The 21944-nt window shown below is 62.6% G+C and overlaps 1 protein-coding gene across 3 annotated transcripts in view; it reads right to left on the bottom strand.

Annotated features, from left to right (window-relative positions):
• Window positions 1-436: 436 nt before the first annotated feature.
• SLC12A5 (solute carrier family 12 member 5) overlaps window positions 437-21944 on the bottom strand; it is a 34308-nt gene continuing 12800 nt past the window's right edge. For 2 of the 3 annotated variants that reach the window (XM_055722045.1, XM_055722047.1), the window contains exons 2-26: window positions 20026-20120; window positions 19654-19785; window positions 19302-19448; window positions 18622-18676; window positions 17471-17601; window positions 17031-17272; window positions 16742-16953; window positions 14216-14383; window positions 13125-13223; window positions 12883-12940; window positions 11951-12125; window positions 10937-11055; window positions 10496-10594; window positions 10273-10392; window positions 9993-10097; window positions 9739-9907; window positions 8558-8753; window positions 8304-8473; window positions 8093-8224; window positions 7730-7837; window positions 7435-7557; window positions 7167-7354; window positions 6819-6833; window positions 6094-6227; window positions 437-5589 (exon numbers count right to left, since the gene is read on the bottom strand). In XM_055722045.1, the coding sequence (XP_055578020.1) occupies window positions 5498-5589; window positions 6094-6227; window positions 6819-6833; window positions 7167-7354; window positions 7435-7557; window positions 7730-7837; window positions 8093-8224; window positions 8304-8473; window positions 8558-8753; window positions 9739-9907; window positions 9993-10097; window positions 10273-10392; window positions 10496-10594; window positions 10937-11055; window positions 11951-12125; window positions 12883-12940; window positions 13125-13223; window positions 14216-14383; window positions 16742-16953; window positions 17031-17272; window positions 17471-17601; window positions 18622-18676; window positions 19302-19448; window positions 19654-19785; window positions 20026-20120 (3284 nt within the window). In that variant the 3' untranslated portion in view covers window positions 437-5497. The remainder of the gene's footprint in view (window positions 5590-6093; window positions 6228-6818; window positions 6834-7166; window positions 7355-7434; window positions 7558-7729; window positions 7838-8092; window positions 8225-8303; window positions 8474-8557; window positions 8754-9738; window positions 9908-9992; window positions 10098-10272; window positions 10393-10495; window positions 10595-10936; window positions 11056-11950; window positions 12126-12882; window positions 12941-13124; window positions 13224-14215; window positions 14384-16741; window positions 16954-17030; window positions 17273-17470; window positions 17602-18621; window positions 18677-19301; window positions 19449-19653; window positions 19786-20025; window positions 20121-21944) is intronic. The other variant, XM_055722046.1, reaches the window with a different exon arrangement.

The following is a 21944-nucleotide window of genomic DNA, read 5'->3' as shown; positions in this document are numbered from 1 at the left end:
CTTGGGCCAGCGGTGAGCTGATGTCTGCCGCTGTTGCTGTTAATTGTATGGCTGCTCTCTGAAGTTAGACCTACACATCCCTGTGCATTTAGCACTGGCCTGTCTTGACCTCGTGCTGCCATTACTACACAACCTGACGTTGGATGGAAGCATGTCTGTCTGCTGTCTTTCCTCTTCCAGTCTCTGCTTGTTAGATCCCTTTCTCCATATCTACAACCCTACAGAGAGGTAAAGCATCTTTGCTGGGGTGATGAGAAATATACATGAGCTTAAACATGCAAAATGTGGCCCTTGGGGAGGGGGCTGTTCCTCTCCTGATGTTTTGCTTCCTCTGCTCCCTGCCAAGGGCTTGCTCCTTGTTATGGAAATGGTAGCAGCCAAGTGCAAAATAGCTGTGGAGGCCCTGGAAGCAAGTGAAAACTCTCCATGCAAGTAATGAAGGGTGTAATAAAATCATTTATTGCATTTTGTGCAGACAGGAGTCTAGAAAAATTAATACAGTTAAAGCAGTAAAGCATTAACAGGGAGCATTCAACAGCCAAGGAGCCACTCCTCCATTAATACCTGCACAGAGAACACAGGGTCTGTACTGAGGCGGCCTAGTGCACGATACTGAAACACCGAAATTAAATGCAAGCCTAATACTTTTTTTTTTTTTTTTTTTTTTTTTTTGGTTTGCAACCTGTTTTATTTACAAGGTTTTAAACTTAATTGCATTGCTCTGCACACAGATTCTCCAAAACACAAAGCATACTAGGTCACTACATGTCTATTGAAATATTGCACTCGAATAAAAGTCACTTGAATGGACGTAGAACACCTAGCTACAGTGATTAAAAGGTTATTGAATGAACTGACTTTGTGGTAACATTCATAACAAATATATTGCACATGTAGCACAGAAAGTGGTGTAACCAGCAAATCTTAGACCTTTTGGTCGTTCTGCTAGTTTTTAGTCCTGCTACACAGAGGAGGGTCTTGACTCTTCTAGTGCAACTCTTAACTCTTGTGCAGTGTCTAGTCCTTCCTCTTGTCCAGCCATGGGCCGACACCGACCTGGGCTGGACACTGCCTGTGGCTCCTGTAAGTGCTGTCCTGGGGCTTGCTGCCTGCACTGCATGGTGGCTGCAGCAGCATGAGCTGCCTGCTGCTGCCGCGTGCGGGGGCCTGCGCCTGCCCCGCTGGGAGGGATGGGGCTGCTCAGTGCTCCCGCAGCAGCAGCAGAGCATACGCCATCGCCGGCCTGGTGCTGTGTGCTGGCCGAATGCGGCTGGGGCTCCCCGCCTGCTGTGGGCTGCTGCTGTCCCGCTGTCCTGGCAGGTTGTGTCTGGTCAGTGCTGCTCCCAGCAGCAGCCTGCCCATGAAACAAACTTGGGGGTCAAGACCTTCCTGTCTGGAACAAAAACCAAAATATGTCTGCGCATGTGCCAAGGAGGAACTTGCATGTCTACCAGAGGAGGACACTTGTCTTCACCAAGGTGGAACAGCAGAAGGGTGCTCCATGGGGAAACTGAACACTCACAGAGGCCAAACGTGCAGGGCTGGGTTTGTAAACTAACATGCAGTGCTGTCTGCTAAAACTGGCCCTCTCCAGCCAACGGCGAGGAAGAACTCGCTGTAGAAACCAGCACCTTTCTTGCCACAGCCAAATTTTGCCTGGCAGGGGCGTTGAGGCAGCCCTGGCTCTGTCTAGAGCTGTGCCCCTGCCCTCGCTGGAGGATGAGGAAGGGGAATGGCTTTCATCAGCAGTAGTGATGGAAAGGGCTCGCGTTCCTGCTCCCTGGGGAGCCTTCAATCACAGGTTGAAGTGGTGCTGAGGGGGAATGGGATCCATTGGTGATGCTGGGGAGGCGATAAAGCAATTCTCTCAGCGGAGATGCATGCCCTGGTCTGCTGTCTCACCACTGCTCTGCAGGCAATGTCATTCCCTGCTACCCTGTACCTGTGGCTGAAGGAAGAGTTATTTGCCCCTGTTGCTGCCCAGGGTGGATGCTGCCTGCAGCCTCAGCACAGGCAGGTGCTGCTGGTGGCTGCTGCTGCTGCTGCACATAACCTGCCTCTGCACTCATGCCCTCGGTGCTGCCCTGCGTCATGCGCTGGGCAGGAGGGCACCAGGCTCGCTGCCGCAGGAAAGCACCCAAAGCTCCAGGTGGAGCGGCACAGCAGGGCAATAGCCAAGCTGTGATTAGAGGGTGACCGCAGGGAGCGAGTGGCATCTTCTTGAAGAGGCAGAGCAGTTGGCAAGTGTTCTAGGCCCAACAAGTATGGTGCTAGCACATGAGTGGGCAAGGTTGCTGTGCATGCCTCCCCCATTGCTGTAGAAGTGCCTCAAATAATTCTGGGAGGCTGGAAACAGCATGTGAGCATGTGTGTGGTGGCGTAGGACCAGCTCCAAGGGGCAGAGCAACTAGACACTGGCAAATCCTGGTTCCCGTGGGGCTGCCCTTCCCAAACCTAAAGGAACTTCTCACTTGCAGGCGCCTGACTGGTCTTCCGACAGCTCCTGAGCTGCTGAGGCAGTGGCAGGACCAGAGGGTGCTGCCCTGGGCACCTGCACCATTCATCAGCCTGGAGCACCTGTGCTGAAACCAGGTCTCAGCTCACCCTGAGGTCACCTCCTGTAAACGCCGAGCTCCCCATGCCCTTGGGACTAGCTTCCACACCAAAGTCTGCGGCACAGACTGACACAGCCATGCAGGTAGCCGAGCTACCCCGGCAGAAGGCCTGGCTGTGGCTGCGGCTGCGGCTGCTGCTGGAGAGAAGGGAGGCACTTTGGGAGTGATGGAAATGTAGGAGCAAGGTATGAGCAGGCACAGATGTGCAGCTGGGGCTTGGTTTTGGTCTGGGAGCGTGTCCAAGTATTAAAGAAGAAAAAAAAACAACAACAAAACAAAACCCACACCCAACATCAAAAAACCCCACTGCTTTTCATCCAAGCAGCCCCAAATAACTTTGGCCCGGACCTGGGGGCGTAGAAGGGCTCTGCAGTGGCAGTGGGGACTGGAGTCTGGTGCAGAAGCAGTTCCTGCTCTCAGGGGGCCGGAGCTGAGGCTGCAGCCACTCTGCTGGCAGGAGCGGGGGGCTGGGTGCTGGGACCAGCCAGGGCTGCCCGTGCCAGGCAGGAGGCAGCTGCTGCCAGGCCACTCCTGGGGATGCCGCGGCAGCACCTGCTCCCTCTGTGCCAACCGGGAGGCTGCGGGTCGCATCGCGCCTGTCTCAGTGTGGGGCAGCACTGGGGAGGGGTCTGGGGGGCTGAGGAGGCGAGTGCTTCAGCGCAGGGGCTTAGCTCTGGCGGGGGGACAAAGCGCTGCCGCTTCAGGCCAGGCTGGCACAAAGCAGCCAGCACTGCTGGGAGAGGGCAACTCTTAGCAGGCTGCACTTCAAGTGGAAGCTCAAATCTGCTATGAAACAAGTTCAGAAAAGTCTGTGACTTCTTTTCCCTGAAAACTCTTAAGAAGCTAAATTGAGAAGAGAGTGAACCTGCAACCTGGCCCTTTCTCAGGGGATGCCGGTGGCCAGGGAAGGCTGCAGCCTTCACCACCGCTCCAGAGCACTTGGTGCGACGGATGGGCGCCCATTTCATGCGGGAGCAGCCTGTCTCGGCTCTCTGTCCCCATGGCCTGGTGCTAGCAGAGCCCTGCATCTCTCAGAATAGATATAGATCTCTATATATAGACTTCATCTGGTTCTATTAACATAAATATGATCACTTTAAAAATACACGTACTGTATTATGTACACTATGTACATGGGGCGGGGGCGGGTGCGGGCAGGCACCCTGGCTGCCCTCGGCACCGCTTCCTGCGTGGTTCCTGGAACCATTCACATTTGTTAAAAGCTCCTCAGTTTCTCTGGCGTGAGAGATGCTGGGCGGGGAACGACAATGTGGGGGTGACCCTGCAGCTGCTGCCAAAGGTAAGACGTGTTTGAACCGTCCTGGTGCACCCTGCTGCCTGCACGTGGGGGCTGCCTGCTGCGGGCCGGCGGGATGGGACAGGCTTTGGCTGCAGCAACTGTGTGGCCGGTGCCTGGGCCACCCTGGCCAGCCAAGTGCTGTGATGCCCAGGGGGCAGTGGGACCCCTACAGCTACCCCTCACTGCGGCATCTGGCCCTGACAGACCAGGCAAACAGGCTTTGCATATGTTAAAAATTACACACAGATCTGCAGTCTCCTACAGCCCCATGGCAGCGTCTGCAACTGCCTGGGGCTGGGTTAGCAGCAAAGCCCTGGGGAGCAGCAGGGAGAGCAGGGAGCACAGCGGGGCATGGAGCGGGTCCGGATGCACGTGCAGGTGCTTGGACCGGCTGGCCTGGCCAGTGCTGGGGGCCCAAGAGCCTCTGGTGTCCCCCAGTGCAGCGTGGCAGGGGAGCCGGTTGGGGGAGGCTAGGACACCCCTGTGCCCCAGCCAAGAGCAAGTGCTGGTGCCTCGGCCAGGGGGTCAGCAGCACCCATCCAGCTTCAGCAGCCGGAGAGCGGCTCCGGCTCATGCTGCACATGGTGGGCCTCTGCTCGGCTCCAGACACTGCAGCTCCACGCTGTGACCGCTGCATGAGCGCCAGGAGAGCATCAGGGTAAGGAGAGGCTGGAGTCAGTGGGGAGGGGTACAAGGAGCATCTCCCACCCACCTCAGGCCAGAGCTGCATGAGCGCCAGGAGAGCATCAGGGTAAGGAGAGGCTGGAGTCAGTGGGGAGGGGTACAAGGAGCATCTCCCACCCACCTCAGCCCACATGCCATTGTGGGATTGCTGCACTCCAGCACCCAACCCCCTGCAGCTGCCCCCCACCCTCTGCCCCCTCCAAACCATCACTCTGCATCTCCGCACGCTTGGCCCATGGCCTCCGGAGACGGATGACACCAAGGCAGCAGTGAGGTGGGGTTGTCCAGGCCCATACTGGTGAGGGGTGGCCAGGGTGCAGCGCCGTGAGTGGCAGCCCCGGGTGCTGCCGCAGGTGGGGAGAGGAGCGTCCGGCGAGGAAAACGTGCTGGTGGCCTCTCTCTTCTCCCAGCACCTCTGCAGGGAGGCCAGGCGTGAGCTGCAGGTGGCCACAGGGCACAGGCGCATCCAGCCAAGCTCCACGCAGGGGTAGCGGCACGGTGGGGCTGGGTGCCCATCTCGGCACAGCCACCCTCCTGCCCGGCCCTGGGCTGCAAGCAACAGTGCTGGTGCTGGCAGCAGGGCTGGCCCTGCCAGGGACGAGCAGTGGCAGCAGCGCTGGTCTCTGGTGCTCAGTCTGCGGTAAACTGTATATATTTATATATAAACAAGGACAGCAGTGCTGTGATGTTGCAATGAGGAACAGCTGCTCTGGTGCTGGATGCTCCCGGAAGATCTGGTGCTGGAGTTCGAATGGAGAGATCAGGGGTATGGCCAAAGCCAGGTGAAGTTTCTGCGCACTGGCTGCCATCAGGCCTTCCCTCCTCCCCTCCAGGAGCATGGTGCAAAGGGGTGGCGGGGCTCTCAGCGTGCAGACAAACCTCTCTCGCGCGCCGTGTTTCAGGAGTAGATGGTGATGACTTCCCGGCCCCCACCACGCACCAGGAGCACTCTGTCCAGGTGCTCCGTCAGCACCTCTAGGAACTCCATGTCTGCACAGCAGTCAAGGACCAACGCCACACTGGAACACGGAGACAGCCCCACGGCATCCCTGCCCATCCTCATGCCTGAGGAGCTGAGCCAGCGGCACCAACACCCCAACACCAGAGCCAGGAGCTGGTGGGGTCAGTCCTGGGATGAGGCGCCAGGGGAGTCCACCCGCACTGGTGCCACGTGACGGGGACCACGGCTGAACCCACCCCAACAGACAGCAGAGCCCTGTGGATCCCTGCCCATGCCCCCATGATGTGCCATCATGCTCATGTGTGTGGATGCAATGCCGTCTGGCCCCATCACCCATCCTGTACACGTCAGCTCTGCCGGACAGGCAGGCTGGTGCCAACAACGGCTGTCAGACCCAGCCAGGGACAGGAGGCATAGAAGGGCCTGGGCTCAGGCACTAGACCTGTGCCCCTTGGCACTTGCTCACAAGAGCCACCAGCTTTGGGGGAGTCCTGGCCCCTAGCCCTGAGGCAGCAGCACCGTGGGAAGGATACAGTTCTCATCCCCTTTCCGGTTGCGGGGAGGGCCTGGCATGTTCAGCAGGACCAGCTTGGCGTCCTGGGACTTCTTCACAATCACCTCATTGAGCTTCACGGCTGTGTGCATCCTCCGCACATTGGACTGGTTCCTGGGGGAGATGGCACATGTAGGCACAGGGACGGGAATAGCCAGCTTCTGGCCCCACAACGGTCCCAAGGGGCACAGGGTGCGCTGGCCCTCTGCCCCAGAGGGGTCCGGGGCTGGACTGCAGCATGACCTCGGGGTGCAAGAAGCTTTGTCTGGCACGGCTGCTGGAGAGTCTGAGCACGCACCAGCAGCCGTGAGCTGCAGGGCTCTGTACGGTGCCTGCGCACAGCGGCACACCACAGCTGCGCGGGGCCAAGCCGTGCAGGAGCGAGCAGCAGCAGACGGCACGAGTGTCACTACAGGTGCCCGAGGCCAGGCTCGCAGGAAGCTGCTGGCAGCGTAACAGGGCAGATGGGGAGCACGTGGTGTGGGCACCGTGCGACACACCGAGTCTGTGCAGGGGCTGGCAGCCGCAGCCCCCGCATGCTGCTCGGGTGAGCTGTCTAGCACGGTGCTGGCAGCAGCTGCTGTAGCACAGCCAGCTACCCTTATGCACAGGAGCAACCCCGATGGCTCCAGGCGCCTTGCCCCACGGGTGGCAGCCCAGCTCCCCCCACCCTGGGACTCAGCACCCAGCCAAACCCAGACTTACAGGTTCTCCCACTCCCTGCCAGGAGCACGATGGGGCCGGTCGGGAAGAGAAAGAGAGAGAGAGAGAAGAGATGAGCACTGGGTGTGCACCCCGAGTCCCTGCAGCGCATGCTGCCCAGGAACCCCATCCCTCACAGGCGCAGCTCTGTGTGGGGATCCCACCCCATCTCCCACCCAGCCCCGCCACGGGGGCGAGGTCAGGGCACCCAGGCTGCCGGACTCCCTCCTCAGAGCAAGGATGGAGCTGGTGCTGCCAGGGCTCTGCCTGCACCCGCCTGGCCGCGGCAGGCAGGAATAGCTGGGGATGAGGGGCACGGGTGGGATGGAGTGGCAGCACATGGGGCCGTACGGCTTCATGTTGAAGAAGTCCTTGATGCCCTCAGGGCTGACAGGGCTCTTGCTCTTGTTCTTCTCAGCAACAGACTTCTCTTTGGTCCAGGTGAGATGCACCTTCTCGGGGGCTGTCTCCACCTCATCACCAGGGGACTGGGAGCTGCTGGAGAATGTGGTGGCATTTTTGTCGTGGATGAGCTGGACCTGCAGAGAGGAGAGTGGGACAGTGGGCAGAGGCCAGGACCGGCCATCTGCCTGGGCTCCATCCTGGTGCAGCCCCTCACCTCCTCCTCTGGCTTCTCCTCGCCGTCGCCCACCTGCTCCTCAGGGACACTCAGGCGCAGGCGTGTGTTGGCTGGGTTCTTGCGCCGGATGGAGCCGCGGGACTCATCCGTGATGCTCTGGATCTGTGCAGGACAGGGTCAGACAAGGGAGCGGGGCAGAAAAGGGCTTGTCCGCACAGACCCCAGCCTGCAGCCCCGGCTCTCCAGCAGGATGAGTGCACAGAGCTGTGGGGCAGCTTAGTCAGCAGCACAGCCACCCATGGGGGCTGGACCCCAGGCTGTCCTGCGGCCTCACCTCCCGCTCCCGCTCATTCTTGGTGAGGTGCATTTGCTTGAGGATCTGGGAGCGCTGCTCCATCACCAGTGTCTTCTCGTAGGTGTAGGCGGAGATGTCACTCTCATGCTGTGGGGGGAACAGGAGAAACCATGGGGCAGGGTGAGCTGCACCCAATTCTCCCAGCCTGGCCCTGCATGTCTCTGTGGACCTATGTGTTCCCATGGTGCTGCATGTCCCCATGGTGCTGCATCCTACTGTGGTGCTGCATGCCCCCGTGGTGCTGCGAGCCCCTGTGGTACTGCGTGTCCCCCCTCTGTGGTGCTGCATCCCCCCACGGCAGGGTCTGCCTGGCTCTCCCATGCACAGCATCCCAGAACTCACCATCTCCACCACCTCCACCTCAGCGGTGATGCGCAGGTGGTACAGGAATGTGGTCAGGTCTTTCTTCATCTGGATGCTGTTGTCGTCCATCTGTGCCACCGTGAAGATACGCATCTTGCACTTGCGCCAGACCTGTGAGACAGGGGGGTATGGGCACGGCTCAGTGGGAACAGCCTTGGCCCCCTGCCCCACACTGCGAGGCCCAAGATACCTTGTGGTGCCGTAGAAGGAAGGGCAGCAGCATAAGCATCCCCCCATCATGGACAATCCACCAGACATCGATGTGGCCCTCCGAGAACCGCTCCTGGTTGCCCGGGAACATAGCAACATTCTTGGCCACCAGCAAAGCCAGGTGCCCAGCTGTGGTCTCTCGCACCAGCTCTGGGAAGGAAAGGGTCAGGTCAGCCGGAGCAGCTTGCAGCCCCCCAGCCTGAGTCCGGCAGCACCCGTCCCTGCGGTGCCTACCAATGAAGTTCCTCCAGGTCTGGTGGTCCTCCTTCTGGCGCCAGCTGCGGGGCCAGCCCACCAGCACTGTGTTGTGCTGCAGCCCCCCCAGCCCACTGGACTGGATGAGATGGGACATGCCATCCCGCAGGTTGGAGGAGATCACCACCTGGCAAAAGCCCTTCACCTTCTCTGCTTCCATCAGGCGGCGGATGGACTAGAGGCAGGAGAGAGAGGTCAGAGACCACAGTGCCCAGTAACGGGCGCCTGCCGCGGGCACAGCAGCCACCAGCCCCAGCAGCGGCGCCCTGGCCAGGTGGAGTGCAGGGTACAGGTGGCAGAGCGCAGGGTGCAGGGGTGCGGGTGCAGGCTGCAGAGCACGGGGTGCAGGGTGGAGGTGCAGGTCGCAGAGTGCGGGGTGCAGGCTGTGGGGTGCAGGACCCCGCAGGGTGTGCAGGTCTCCGTGCCCCACGGCAGACTGGCAGCTCTGGGCTGGGAGGGGTGAGGCACGGTGGTGAGCGGAGCTGGCGCACAGCTCTGCGCCATGCCGAGCGGCGGGTCTCCCCGTGCCAGAGCTCTGACGGGTGGCAGAGCAGCAATTAGAGTTATTTACTCAGAGAAATTATAACATGTCTGCATGGGAGAGAAACTGTTTGCTTCCGAGGGCTTAATCTCATTAATGTGCCACCCGGCTGGTGCAGAGGTGTAGGGGGGTGGGGAGGGCTCTCACTCCAGCTGGGAAAGGCTCCGGTCTCCCACCCCACCTGCCGCCAGGGCCAAAGGGTCTGCAGGGAGGGTCGGGGCTGTGGCAGCTGCAGGGGCTACAGGGCAGTGAGGAGCTGCTCAGCCAGCAGCACAGCAGCCCCTGGCTGGGTGCTCTGCCACGCTGTGCTGTGCTGGACCATGCCAAGCCCTGCAGCAGCTGGCTACAACTGGGACCAGTGCTTGGCTGGTGCTGATGTCTCCAGCACCTGGGGAGTGGGCCTGGGGTCCAGAGGTCCCCATGGTGCTCTGAACACTGGCAAAGTGAGGAGTGTCTGGGCTCTGCCCAGTGCCACCCCAGTGCTCTCCCAGCCAGCTGGGGCCACCAGCCCTGGCCATGGGGCAGAAACATCCCTGGGCTCCTGGGGACAGCTGTGGGCACCCAAGCTGGCAAAGCCCGATCCAGTGCGGGCAGCAGTCCCGGTGCAGGAAGCTCTCACCTCCTCTGCCCTCTGTGCCTGCGGGTGGTTGTCCAGGAAGGTCCCCTCCAGCACGGAGGCCACGATGGTGAGGCCCTTGCCGGCCTTCAGCTGTGATGTGAAGGACAGGAGCTGCGGGTGCACCACGTTCTGCTCCTGATCCCCACGGACCAGGACCAGCAGCTGTGGCCTGGAAGGATAGTCCTGTGGTCAGCACCCATGCCCCAAGGCACTCACACAGGCCCCCCAGCCCCTGGCCCCTGGCTCGGCCTCACCTCCAGTTCTTGGTGTGCGGGGGACCTTCCTCCAGCCGCAGCAGGGCATAGCGGGCCGCGCTCAGGGACAGCCCCCGGATCCCGTCACCCCACTCCTTCTCCGCCCTGCGGGAATCAGCAGCACGTAAGGGATGGCCATGGCTCCGGCCACAGGGCACTGCACCGGCACCCTGCAGTGTCCCAGGACGAGCAGCCCAGGGGAGCTGAGCCGTTCACGCCGAGGGGCCAACGTACAGGTGTCAGTGCTGGCCAGGGTCTGCGGCACCACAGTTGCCCTTACCCACGGTACTCAATGTATTTGTAGATAAGGCCAGCGATCAGCATGGCGACCAGGGCATAGTACCAGGAGCAGATGAACATCAATGCCAGGCAGAGGCTCATGCCCAGGAAGGACAGGGTCCTGTGGAGAGCACCGCGCCGTCAGCGCCCCAGCCCACGCAGTGGTGGCCCGGGGTGGGTGGCAGGACACCGGTCCGTTCCTGTCCCATCCCATCCCAGCTCACCAGTGGTAGTAGCGGAAGCGAGGCCGCCAGTTGGGTGTCCGCAGCAGCGTCTGCACTGCACACGCCAGGTTGACAAACATGTAGCACATGAGGAAAAACCTGCAGGAGAGAGTGTGAGGCTGAGCCAGGCATGCTGGGCCAGACAGGGGCTGCAGCCGGGCCTCGCCACACCTCCCAGCCCTGCAGTGGCCTGTGCTGGAGCGGGACCCACCGAGGGACAAGGATGCCAGGGCCGCAGAGCAACCAGAGCCCAATTCCAGCCGAGAAGGGGCTCTGGGCTCCCTGTGGGGCTCCCCTCTTCCCAGGCAGGGGCCGGGGCAGCAGGAGCATCCTGCTCCCCGAGGAGCAGAGACCCATAAGTGCCACCCGCCTGGCCAGGATGAGGGGCATGGGCCCGTCTGCTGCTTGCAAAGGTGTGGATGGACAGAGCATGCTGCCTACATGGAGAGGATGGGAGCCACCTCGTCCAGGGAGGCAATCAGGATCCCGATCTCGCAGATGCAGGCTGTGAGCAGCAGGGCCCACGTTGGCTCCCCATTGGCTTTGCCGTGGCCGAAGACCTGGGAACAAGGATGGGGGAGAGGGGCGCGTCAGGGCTTTGCAATGCCAGTGCAAGGTGGCCCTGGGCAACGGTCCTCGGCACAGCGTGATGGGGCAGACCCTCCCAAGCACCCAGCCCTGGCTGGGAGCAGGCAGCGGGTGCACCGGGGGCATGTGAGCACTGCCGCGAGCAGGTGCACATCCCGGCTGGGTCCGGGCCGGGGGAGCAGTCCGAGGGCTGGCGGGACTGTCTCCTGTCGCAGGTACAGCCCGGCTCCCAGCAGACCCCACAGCACTCCCTGCACCCAGAGCAGGGACCCCCACCCAGGGACAAGCCACAGCTCAGCCTGGCTACAGCCGGCATGGAGTTGGGCACCCCGTGCCCAGCACAGGCATGCTGCCAGTGCAAAGCAGCTCCTCCTGTGACTGCAGGGACACGGGGGCGGGGGGGTGGGGGGGTGGGGGGGTGAGGGAGGGGGCCGGAGGCGCATGTCTGGACGCATTAGAGGGTGTGGGCGGTGCGAGCAAGCAGAGCTCAGGCTGGCAGGGTGAAGGAGGGAGGATAAAATTAGCCCGCTCTTCCCTGGGGGGAGCTGTCGGGTTGGATTTGGAGAGATGAGGTTGCGAGAACACATCTTCAGAGAGCAGATAAAATATGAAGCGGCACAGCAGCGGGGGGAGGGGATCCTGACCTTTCCTGGCACTCTCCTCCCACTGACACCACAGCCGAACCCACCGCGGTCCCCGCTGCCGCGCCAGTGCTGGCGGGAGAAGGCCGGGGCAGCCGGGCTGCTCGGGCAGGGGGCGGTGCGGGGGGGAGGCGGCGTGGCGGTGCCCACCAGTCTCCCATGCTGGTGGGAGCCATGGCCACGGTGGGTGCACGGGGCCAGCGGTGCGGGGCTCGGGGACACCTACCCTGAGGAAGGGCACTATCCCATCCCTGGAGATGGCTTGCAGGAGACGAGGGGCTCCGGTGAGGCTCTGCAGCCCAGCCCCACACGTGGAGAAGAAGGAGCCGATGACAATGACCCACGGGGACGGCCACGCCAGGGTGCCAACTACCAGATTCCCATTGACGGCTTCACCAAACCTGTGGGGCAGCAGCATCACCTGCAGCTCCGTCCCATGGCTGACCCCCAAGAGCACCAGCGCTGCGGCAGCACAACCCCACTCCCCAGGGCAGGTTGGCCACTGAGGGACACTGCCATGGCAGGGACAGGACAGGACAGGACCAGGGAAGGGCCCTGCCCTGGCTGCTGATGGCTCCCACCAGCTGCGGAGGGCGAGCAAAGGGCAGGGTCTCAGGTTAGCTGGGGGTCTGTCCCCATCCCCCACCTGTGACTGCGGGCAGGGATGAGGGAGAGGTGTGGGACAGGGGCTCCTCGTCCCCTGTGCCAGGGGGAGGCCGATTCAGGCTGCGTGCAGTTGGATCCCGTTTATGTTGGTGCTGGCGACCCAGAAGTGTCACCTGCCGCGTGCAGTGAGCTGGGCTGCCCCAGATACGAAGGCAGCACAGGCAGCCCTGCCTGTTGACAAACAAGCGCACTGCCTGCAGCTCTGGAGCAGGAGGAAGGGCTGCGGATGTGCAGCAAAACATGGAGGGGGATTCAGAGCACACACAAGCCCTCAGTGCCTGTTACAAACTCAGGCCCCTCCAGAAGCCCCCCACCCTGGTGTTCTCACCCCAGGAGACTCTCCAGTGCCACCCTGTCTGCCCAGTGTGTCCCAGCTACAGCCCCCCGCACACACCCCCCACCTCCCGCAGGGGCTGCCTACTGCCCCAGCCTGTTCCTGGGGGGCTGCTGGGCTCCCCCCATGCCTGCCCCACATGGTGCCAAGACACTCACTTGTCACGCAGGACAACCCCCTCGATGCATGCCCCAAAGAGGACAACAGAGCTGATATCTGCCAGGCAGTTAAGGAGAGCCAGGAGGATGCAGTGTCCCGTTTGCTTGCCTGCCCCCCACCAGCAGGGCACCGTGACCCCCATCCCAGCCTGGTGGGGCACTTGAGCGGGTTTGGCCCACACAGTGAACCTACCTGCCCTCAGCCCCACACAGCCCAGGCTCAGGCGAGCCCTGAAGGATACAAACTGCAGAGGTGGTGGCGATGGCCAGGATGGTGCCTGTGGGGATGGACTTCTGGGCGTCCCGCAGGTCTCCGGAGCGGTTGGAGCCAGCCATGATGCCTGGGGAAAGGGGATGGCGCCACGGTGGGCAGAGCTGCAGCCCTCACCCGTCCCAGCGGGCAGGACGGCTCATGCCAGGCACCGCACAAGTCCCGGGCATGGCAGGGCACCAGCTCAGTGGTGTGCCAGGACAGGGAGCAGGCACAAAGCTGGCAGCAGAGCTGGTGCTGCCATGGTTCTGGGCTCCCAGCCCACTCCCCCCAGTACTTCTTCCCCAGCCGCAGTCTGATGCCACTCAAGGATTAGGCTCAAAACACTCTTAAGTGACTTGTCTCATTAGCACTTAATTAGCTAAAGCAGGGATAGTGACTGCAGCAGGGACAGGGACAGGGTCCAGGCCAGCGCTGCTCTAGGAAGGCAGGAGGCCAGGCTGGGACAGAGCTGGTGCCAGCAGGTACAGCACAGCCCAAGGGACAACCCGTGCTCCTGCTGTGGCAGCAGCAAGTGTGGCTGTCCCACTGCGTCTGGTAGGGCAGGACCTCACCACCAGGATGGGGCCACCTGTAGCTCAGCCACCACTGAGGGGACACGCACCACGCAAAAACCAGGACCTGCCGGTAAGTGGGCACTGGGCAGGAGGGTGGCAAGGGACCGTGTGCCCAGCAGCACCACAGGGCCTGTCTGGCTGCTGGGACCCCCGCAGTGCCAGACCCCACCAGTGATCCCACCACCTCTGGCACCAGCAGAGCTGCAGGCAGGACCAGGCAGCTGCACCCCACGGCACGTCCACAGCAGGACTGGGGCTGGGGGGGCTCCTCCACCCCCAGGGAGCTATAAATACCAGAGCTGCAGGACGTCAATGCAGCACCGAGCAGCACCGTCAGATCTGGAGCGTGGGTGGCTGCGTGGGAGGTGCAGGCTGCGATCCCCCCCACCCCCCGCTGCCACACCCAGCACCGGGGCAGTGCACATGGGGGAACACTGCAGCACCCGGCAGCACGTGTGCCAGCCGGTGCCCTGCGGCACGCGAGCGCGGCGCTGGCGGCTCCCACCTGTGACCGAGGGGAAGTAGATGCCGACGAGCAGGGTGAAGTAGGAGGTCATGTCACTGAAGACGTAGGGCTGGTCCATGTCCACCGGAGTGTCGGGGGGGCTCACGGAGGGCAGCCCCCGCTTCTCCACGATCACGCCCTTGGTCAGGTATGAGCTCCAGAGGTTCTCTGCAAGGAGACAGGAGGGCAGGCAGCGCAGCCGGCGTGAGGAGGTGCCGGAGAGCTGCCCACACCCAGCACGGCACCCTCGCACACCACAGCCCAAAGGGACAGAGCATGGGGGCATCCAGCACTGCCTCCTCCCAGCTCCAGCCTGACTGAGCTGCCAGGGCTGCTGGCATCCAGCTGGTGAGGGATGGGGCACCCCAGCCCATCACAGACGGGCAGAAACACCCGGCCTGGGGCACAGGCCCAGCAGCGCAGGTCGGCAACCACAGCAGGTCCGTCTTGGCACTGGCATCACTCCTGCAAGACACTGGAGCAGCTGATGTGGGATTGCAGCAGCAAATAATTAAGAGGGTAACGTAATTAATGCTGATCAACACAGGTTTAAGGAAAGTGGATCGTGTCAGAGTAACTTGATAATGTTTTTGATGGGATTACGAGCACAGGGCTGATGTAACAGGCTTAGTGTCCCTCCACGTGCTGCCTTGGCCGCAGACTGCGGTGAGAAAGTGGAGCAGCAGAGAGCAGCCAGTGCCTGGGCACGGCAGGGAGAAGCCAACAGCCCTTGGCACAGCATTGCAAATGGGCTGCTGAGTGGGTCCAAAGGGGCCCCACAGGGACCAGCCCTCAGCACCTGGTGCTGAGCACCCCTCCCCAGCCTCATGACTTACCCGGACCACTCTCATGTGATAGATGGGGCTGGCAGCCCCCACTGACACGGCCCTGCCCAGCTTATTCTCCCAGAAAGGCACATTTCTCCCCACAGGGAGACCCAGCATCTGGGGCACAGCAAGCCCTGACCACCTCTGCTGGGGGCCATGCAACGACACCCCATCTCGAGATGTTGCCAGCCTGGTCACCCTTGCCACCAGCCACCCCAGAGCAGGTCCTGGCTCTGCTCCACACGTCTCAGCTGTAGGAACGTTTGCTGTCTGCTGTTGTGACAAGGACTAGCTGGGGTGGGCAGAGAGTCTATGTCCCCTTGCTGGCAGGACAGTTACCAGCAGGACCAGGCTGTATCAAGCAGCCAGGGACGCGATATCTGCTCCATGAGACCTCAGCATGGGATGTCATCATAAGCCTCCCAAACACCCAGCAAACACGCTCCACCACATTGTCACAGCACAGCACAGCAGCCACAGCCCCAAGTGCCACATGCTTAGCAAAGCCCGAGCTCCCAAACTTGGGTCCACACAGTCATCGCAGCAGGGACAGGCTGGGGTGGCCTCGCAGGCACCCTGGCGCAGTCTCAGCCTTGGCACCCAGTGGCGACGCAGCTGGGGCTGCCCCACGGCAAGCGCTAGCTGTGCCCAGGCAGCCCAGTCCCTGGCCTGCTCCGTGGGACCCACCACAGACAGAGCCACCGCACACTCATTGCGTGCACTGGGCACGTTAGCACAGCCAGTACATCCACCACCCTGACACCCACCCTGGCGCGCCGAAGCGCCCAGCCCGGCTGCTGCACCGGGAAAGGTCTGGTCCTGCTTGCAGCTCCGCGGGCAGGGAAGCCCAATGGGGTGCTGCACTGCGCAGCCCCGACACCCACCCTGGCACAGGGGTGCCCAAAGCAGGTCCTGCCGGCACGGCCCTGCGGAGCCCTCTGACACACACCCTCTGACCATGGCACTGAGCATCATCCTCTGCCACCCACTGTGTGAGCACCTGGCAAATGTACCAGAAGCTCTGGAAAAACAGGTCAAAAGTGGCTCCTCCCAGCAAATTCATGAGTTGTTCTGCGGCCCTGGCCACTCTCCCAGCACAGCTGCGGCCACAGCAGCAAACTGCTCCCGAGGGGCAATCACTCCTCATGAAACCTCAGATCAATACCAGCCTTTCCAAAGGCCAAGAGGAAGCAGGAGAATTTATTCCTCCCCAACCTTTGGGCATCCTTCAGAGCCATCCTGCTGTGGTCTTGCTGGCACAGACCACGTACCAGTGGCCATAGCACCCAGCTTGGTCACATGGTGCAAGAGTCCATCCTGCTGCCCAGCACAACGTGAGCATGGCTCGCTGCGGCCGAGGGGCAGAGCAGCCCACGGAAGAGACCACCTGTGCACCCCCTCACCTGGAGCCAGCACTGCTCACCTGCCCGGCATGCCCAAGGGGCCAGCTGCGCACCTGACAGCCCTCCGCAGCACCAGCCCCTCCACCAGCCCTGCCCAGCAGGCATGTCCACTGCCCCACCATGGCTCCCTGGGGCTTGTCTTGTGCCTCCATCCCTGCACCCACATCCCTACACCTCTGTTCCTGTTTCTCCATCCCCGTGTCTCCCATCTCCGTGCCTCCCTTCCCCTGCCTCTGTCCCCTCTCCTCCATCCCCATGCCTCCATTCCCATGCCTCTGTTCCTGTGCTGTGCCCACCTTGGATGAGGCCACTGGCAGCACCAGGGATGCCCTCGATCTCAGTCACGTTGTTCATGGTGAAGTACTCATCACAGGTGGCGTTGAGGAAGCGGGAGGTGCAGAAGAGCTCCCAGAGCTTGGAGCCCACTGTCTCGTTCCCCTCCACCACCATCTTGGTGCAGAGGTCAAAGCCATGGCGCGAGAGGGTCCTGTTGCCCAGGAGGCAGATCCTGGCAGGGGGGCAGTCAGTCAGTCATGCACCTGCACACCCCAGCCCCGCCGCAGCCCAGTGGGATGCCATACTCACGGGAAGCTTGGTGGGTCAAAGGCTGACTTGATGACACCAGCATAGATGGCAAGGATGGAGAGGATGACACAGCCCAGGAAGACCAGGGCAAATTTGTTGACGTACTTGACCCCCACAAACACCACAGTGGCCATGCAGGTCAGCACGCAGGTGCCATACACACGCATGTTGTTGAGCATTGCAGCTGCCTCCCCACTGGCATCTTCTGCCTTGAAGATGGCCATGGCTGGGAAGATGTAGGCCTGGGAGAGAGTCATGGTGTCACTGCCTAGCTAATGGCCCAGTGGAGGGGACCCTGGGGAAGGGTCCCTCGGCCCCACTGCAAAGCCACAGCCTCCTGATGGGCCATGAGAAGTGGGCATCACAGGCAGGCGAGAGCATATTGCCCTGCCAGGACCTGAGTCCTCGGCACCACACAGGGGGAAGGACCAGGCACCTACCAGCAGGATTTCGATGGTGCCCAAGATGTACATGGCGCCGGCAAAGGTGGTGCCCAGGTAGAAGCAGAGCCCCACAGCACCACCAAACTCCGGTCCCAGGGAGCGTGAGATCATGTAGTAGGAGCCACCCGCTGCCAGAGAGAGCAAAGGTGGATCCCAGCCAGACCCCCACCGCACCCCCGGTCCTGCCAGGCATCCCGGAGGGCAGGATGGGGCCAGGGCAGCCCTGGTCCCTGCTCCAGCACAGAGCAGGACACAGTCCCCAGAGCCCCAGAGCAGCGGGAGCAACTGTGCTGGCAGAGACGTTCCCCAGGAGCCCAGCAGCCAGGTGTGACAGCCATGGGGACACGTGTCCCCTCAGGCGCTGGATCCCCAGGGACACAGGCCATGCCCTGCTCTGTCCTCCCAGAGGAGCCCTTGGAGCCAGGCTGCTGGGATCGATGGTCCCACCGTGGCAGCAGGACGATAAATAGCTTTAATTACAGCCCGTGCTGGGGCTGTCAGTGCTGCGCTCAGCCTGGCAGGCCAGCTGGGCCGGCACAGCTCACCCACTCCCGGCTCCCTGGGGCTCTGTGGGGCTGGATAAGCTCTGGGGCAGGCAGCCCAGGGGCACCCACCGGCCAGACCCCGCTGGTGCCTCCCCGGGGGCAGAGCCTGCCCACGGCAGCATCCTGGCACCTGGTGTGGCTCAGGGAGGCCGGGGGAGAGGCTGCCCCCCTGCCCAGCCGGCGGCACCCAGCACACCCAGCTCCCCATCCTCCTGCCGGCATGGCTCCCAGCTCCCCGGCAGCCTCACCAGTCTGGCAGAGGGAGGAGCCGTGGCTGGCGGCTCTCACCACCATCTGCACCTCACGGCTCTGGGGACGGGTGGTGGCTCAGGCTCTGTGCTCCCCCAGGCCGTGGGGAACCCACACGGGCTGGTGGCGGAAGGCTGGGGAGAGGCTGGCAGCCATGTCCACCTTCCCGTGTGCGGCACAGGGCAGCCCCAGCGCTCACCAGTGCAGCTCAGGATGGCCTGGAGGGATGCTCTCTGGGAAAAGCCCTTTGCCAAGCTCTGCTCGCCCCTCCTGGGGCACAAGACAGATGCCCAACCCAGCAGGGAGCCAACTCCCCTCACCCCAGCACACACATGGACACAGGCTCAGCTCTACCTGGCACCACACCGTTGGTGGCAATTGCACTCATGGAAATGGCCGTCAGCATTGTCTGCAGGAAGGAACAAAGAGTGTCAGCGCCCAGCAGAGCTCCCTCTTCACTGGGGCAGAGGGACAGGAGAGTGGGAAGGGAGAGCTGGGGCCACAGCAGGACATGGGGGTCCCTGGGGCCATGCCGAGATGTGCCCCAGGGCTGGGCTGTCTGTGGGGAGAGGCAGATGGACGGATGGATGGATGGGCAGGCAGCACTAATGGCCAGCAGTGCAGTGGGGGGCTGAGCCCCTTGGAGGGACTAGCAGTGCCATGAGGGGCAGGGCATCCCCAGGCTGCCTGTGTTCACTGCTCCCAGCCTCTGCCCTGGGGTCACTGTCTTGGTGACCCGTCTCGATGCGGCATGGTGCGCATGGTCAGAGCAGGGGGGACCCCCGCCACATTCCCCCCACATGGCAGCTACAATCTGGGGCACCATTTGAGCAGTGTTCTGTTGCCGACTCCTTTGGGAAGCTGAAGGCTTCTCCTTGCTGTAAGCAGGGGAGGGGTAGGGGCAGCGGCAAGGGCAGGGGCAGGGGCAGGGTGGGCTAGCAGGTAGTGCACCTCTCCACAGCCTGGCCAGCTCAGCTGGTTACACCCAGACCCTGGGTGAGGCCAGCAGGGACCTGGTCAGCTCCATCACTCACGCAGGAGCAGCAGAGGAAGACCATGCAGAAAGACTCCATGATGCCGGCGATGCCCACCACCCAGGTGAGGCGCAGGAAGAGAATGACCCCAAATATGTTCTGGAGGCAGGGCAGGTAGACGCCCATGAAGGTGCCCATCCGTGGGGCCTGCCAAGGGAGGGGGCAACCATCAGGGCTCACGGGCCTGGCTGGCGGAGGAGCGAAGGGGTCCCGCTCCTCCTGCAACACAGCCAGGGACCCTGGGTGGGACCACCCCCCAGCAGGGCTAAGGGACCCAGCTGTCCCTGGGGCAGCCCGTGGCCTGGCACTGTACAGCCAGGAGAAGAGGCTGCATCCCTCCTGCGTTCCTCACCTGCACTGGCTTCTTCTTGCCCCCATCATTGTTCTCAGCCTCCTCATGCTCCCGGCTGCCCTGTGGCAGGTTGGTGTAGTTGGCCAGCCCGCTCAGCAGGGATGAGACCATTGGGCTGGTGTCCATCTCCTCCTGCACAGAGCAGAGCCCCAAGCTGTGAGGACAGTCCCTCTGGAACCCAGCCAGCCCCAGGACCCGGGGCCTTTCCCAGATGCCACCCCACTGCCCGTCCCACTGGGTGCAGCTGGGGGACCCTGGCCTGGAGCTCCGGCATGTCCCAGTGCCCAGGGCATGGGTCAGGGTGCTGTGGGACAGCTGCCCAGCTTGGCCTCCTTCCCAGGGACCCCCTGCCCCTCCGCCTGCACTTCCTACCTCAAAGAGGGCCATGTTCTTGCCATCATACTCCTTGCCCTTCTCCAGGTCTGTGCTGTTGATGAAGGGGCTGCTCTCCTTGGGATTGCCATCACCTGCAGACACCACAGGGTCAGCCAGGCAGCCCCCGCCCCAGCCTGTGCTGGGAAAGCATCCACCCCCCTGGGCTGCCACTGTGAGGGGCCGCAGCCACATCCCAGCTCCCATGGCTGCCAGGGCTGTGGGCACCATGCTCACACCTGATCCCAGGACAGGCGATGGCAGCCCATGCATCCCAGCTGCCAGCATCACCTCCCACGCCATGCACGGGCAGGGGCCACTCATCCCCAGGAGCCGTGCACTGCCCTGCCCATCCGGGCCAGCTCGCAGACCCGCTGGAGTGCATCCACGCAGTGAGGTGAGCGGTGTGGATCCAGGGGGAACACTCCCAGCGGGATGGCTGGCAGCAATAATTCATGGCATGGGGTGCCCACGGGTGAGCACGCTGGGTCTGCCCACAGCATTGCGTCTGCAGGGGCAGGATCTGGCCGGCTGCATAGCGTGGCACTGTGGAGGGGGACAGTCACGGCATGGTGCCTGGGAGTGGGGCGAGCAGCCAGATGTCTGCTTCTGCTCACCACCATGCACCACAGGACTGGGGGGCACGGCCTCGCCAGCTGTGCTGCAAAGTGGGGAGGCATCCGGCAGTGCCAGGACAGAGGGCAGGTGCTGCTGCTCTGCCTGAGGCAGTGGAGCTGCCCACAGCAGCACAGAACCTGCAGAGCTGCTGGGACAGGGCCACGGCTGCTCACTGCATTAATGACCTCGTGCAGAAGAAACCCAGAGTCGGCTTAATAGCAAGCAAAACAGCCGAGCTGCAGAGCAGCAGAAATAAATCAGGCTGGAAATGGAGCAGCAGCGAGGACGGTGCTGCTGGAGCAGCACAGCCCTGAGTGGAGGCCCAGAGGGGAGGGGAGCAGGGGCCACGCGGGGCCAGGGAGCCAAAGGACATGGTGCTGCGCACAGCAGCTCAGCGGATGATGGCCCCCATGGCACAGGGAAACCCTGGCAGCCAGGCCTGATCCCTGGTCCTGGGTGGGAGCAGAGGGGCGCCCTGCCACATACCCATCCCCACCATGGCTGCACAGCCAGGGCAATCGAGCACCACTGGGCAGGCTGCCTGCATGGGCAGGGTTACAGACCCAGGCCCAGGGCTGTCCCCTCCACCAGCCTTGAGCACGGAGCCTGGGAGCAGCCAGGGGCACAGAGATGGCACGGGAGCCACCCACAAGCCGGGCCGGTACAGCCACCCATGCACCGCGGCAGCCTCAGGACAGACCCCGCGATCATGTAGAGCAACCAGGTCTTTTGAAGACCGCCAGCCCTGCCAGTTGACTCATATTTGGGATCCTGGGAGCCGGCGTGCAGTGGTGATTCACCATCTGCAGTTTCACCAGCAGACACGGCACTCCTGGCTGACTGGGAGGTGAAGCCCCGAGCACCACAGGTGGCACTGACCCGTGAACTGGCCCCCCACCTGCTGTTGGTCCCTGGGCTCCTCTGGCACGGGGCAGCAGTATCCCTGACAGCACAGCCGAACTGTGGGGCAGAGCCCACAGACTTCTCCTGTGCAGGAATGCCCATGGCGGCAGCACTGGGACATGGGTACAGCCAGCCTCGCCCCGGAGCCCCCTTGGACGCGCACCTGGTGCCGTGTGCCACACCACCGGCATGCCTCCTGTCCGCTGCCCCCCACCAAAGGGTGCACACAGGGTTCTCAGCATGGACCCAATGTGCTCCTTGCTCCAGATTTGGCCTAAAGTGCTGCACCCAGTGCTCATTAGGTAATTGGCATGGGCTGGCACCCACCTGCTCAGCATGGCACCCACCCACCCACGCTGGCTCCAGGGACCACACAGATGTGGCATCTACCATGCCAA

Source organism: Falco cherrug, chromosome 10 (assembly GCF_023634085.1).
Source record: "Falco cherrug isolate bFalChe1 chromosome 10, bFalChe1.pri, whole genome shotgun sequence".
Taxonomy (NCBI): domain Eukaryota; kingdom Metazoa; phylum Chordata; class Aves; order Falconiformes; family Falconidae; genus Falco; species Falco cherrug.
The sequence above is the reverse complement of the archived record's forward strand: the minus strand, read 5'-3'. Positions and strand labels throughout refer to the sequence as shown.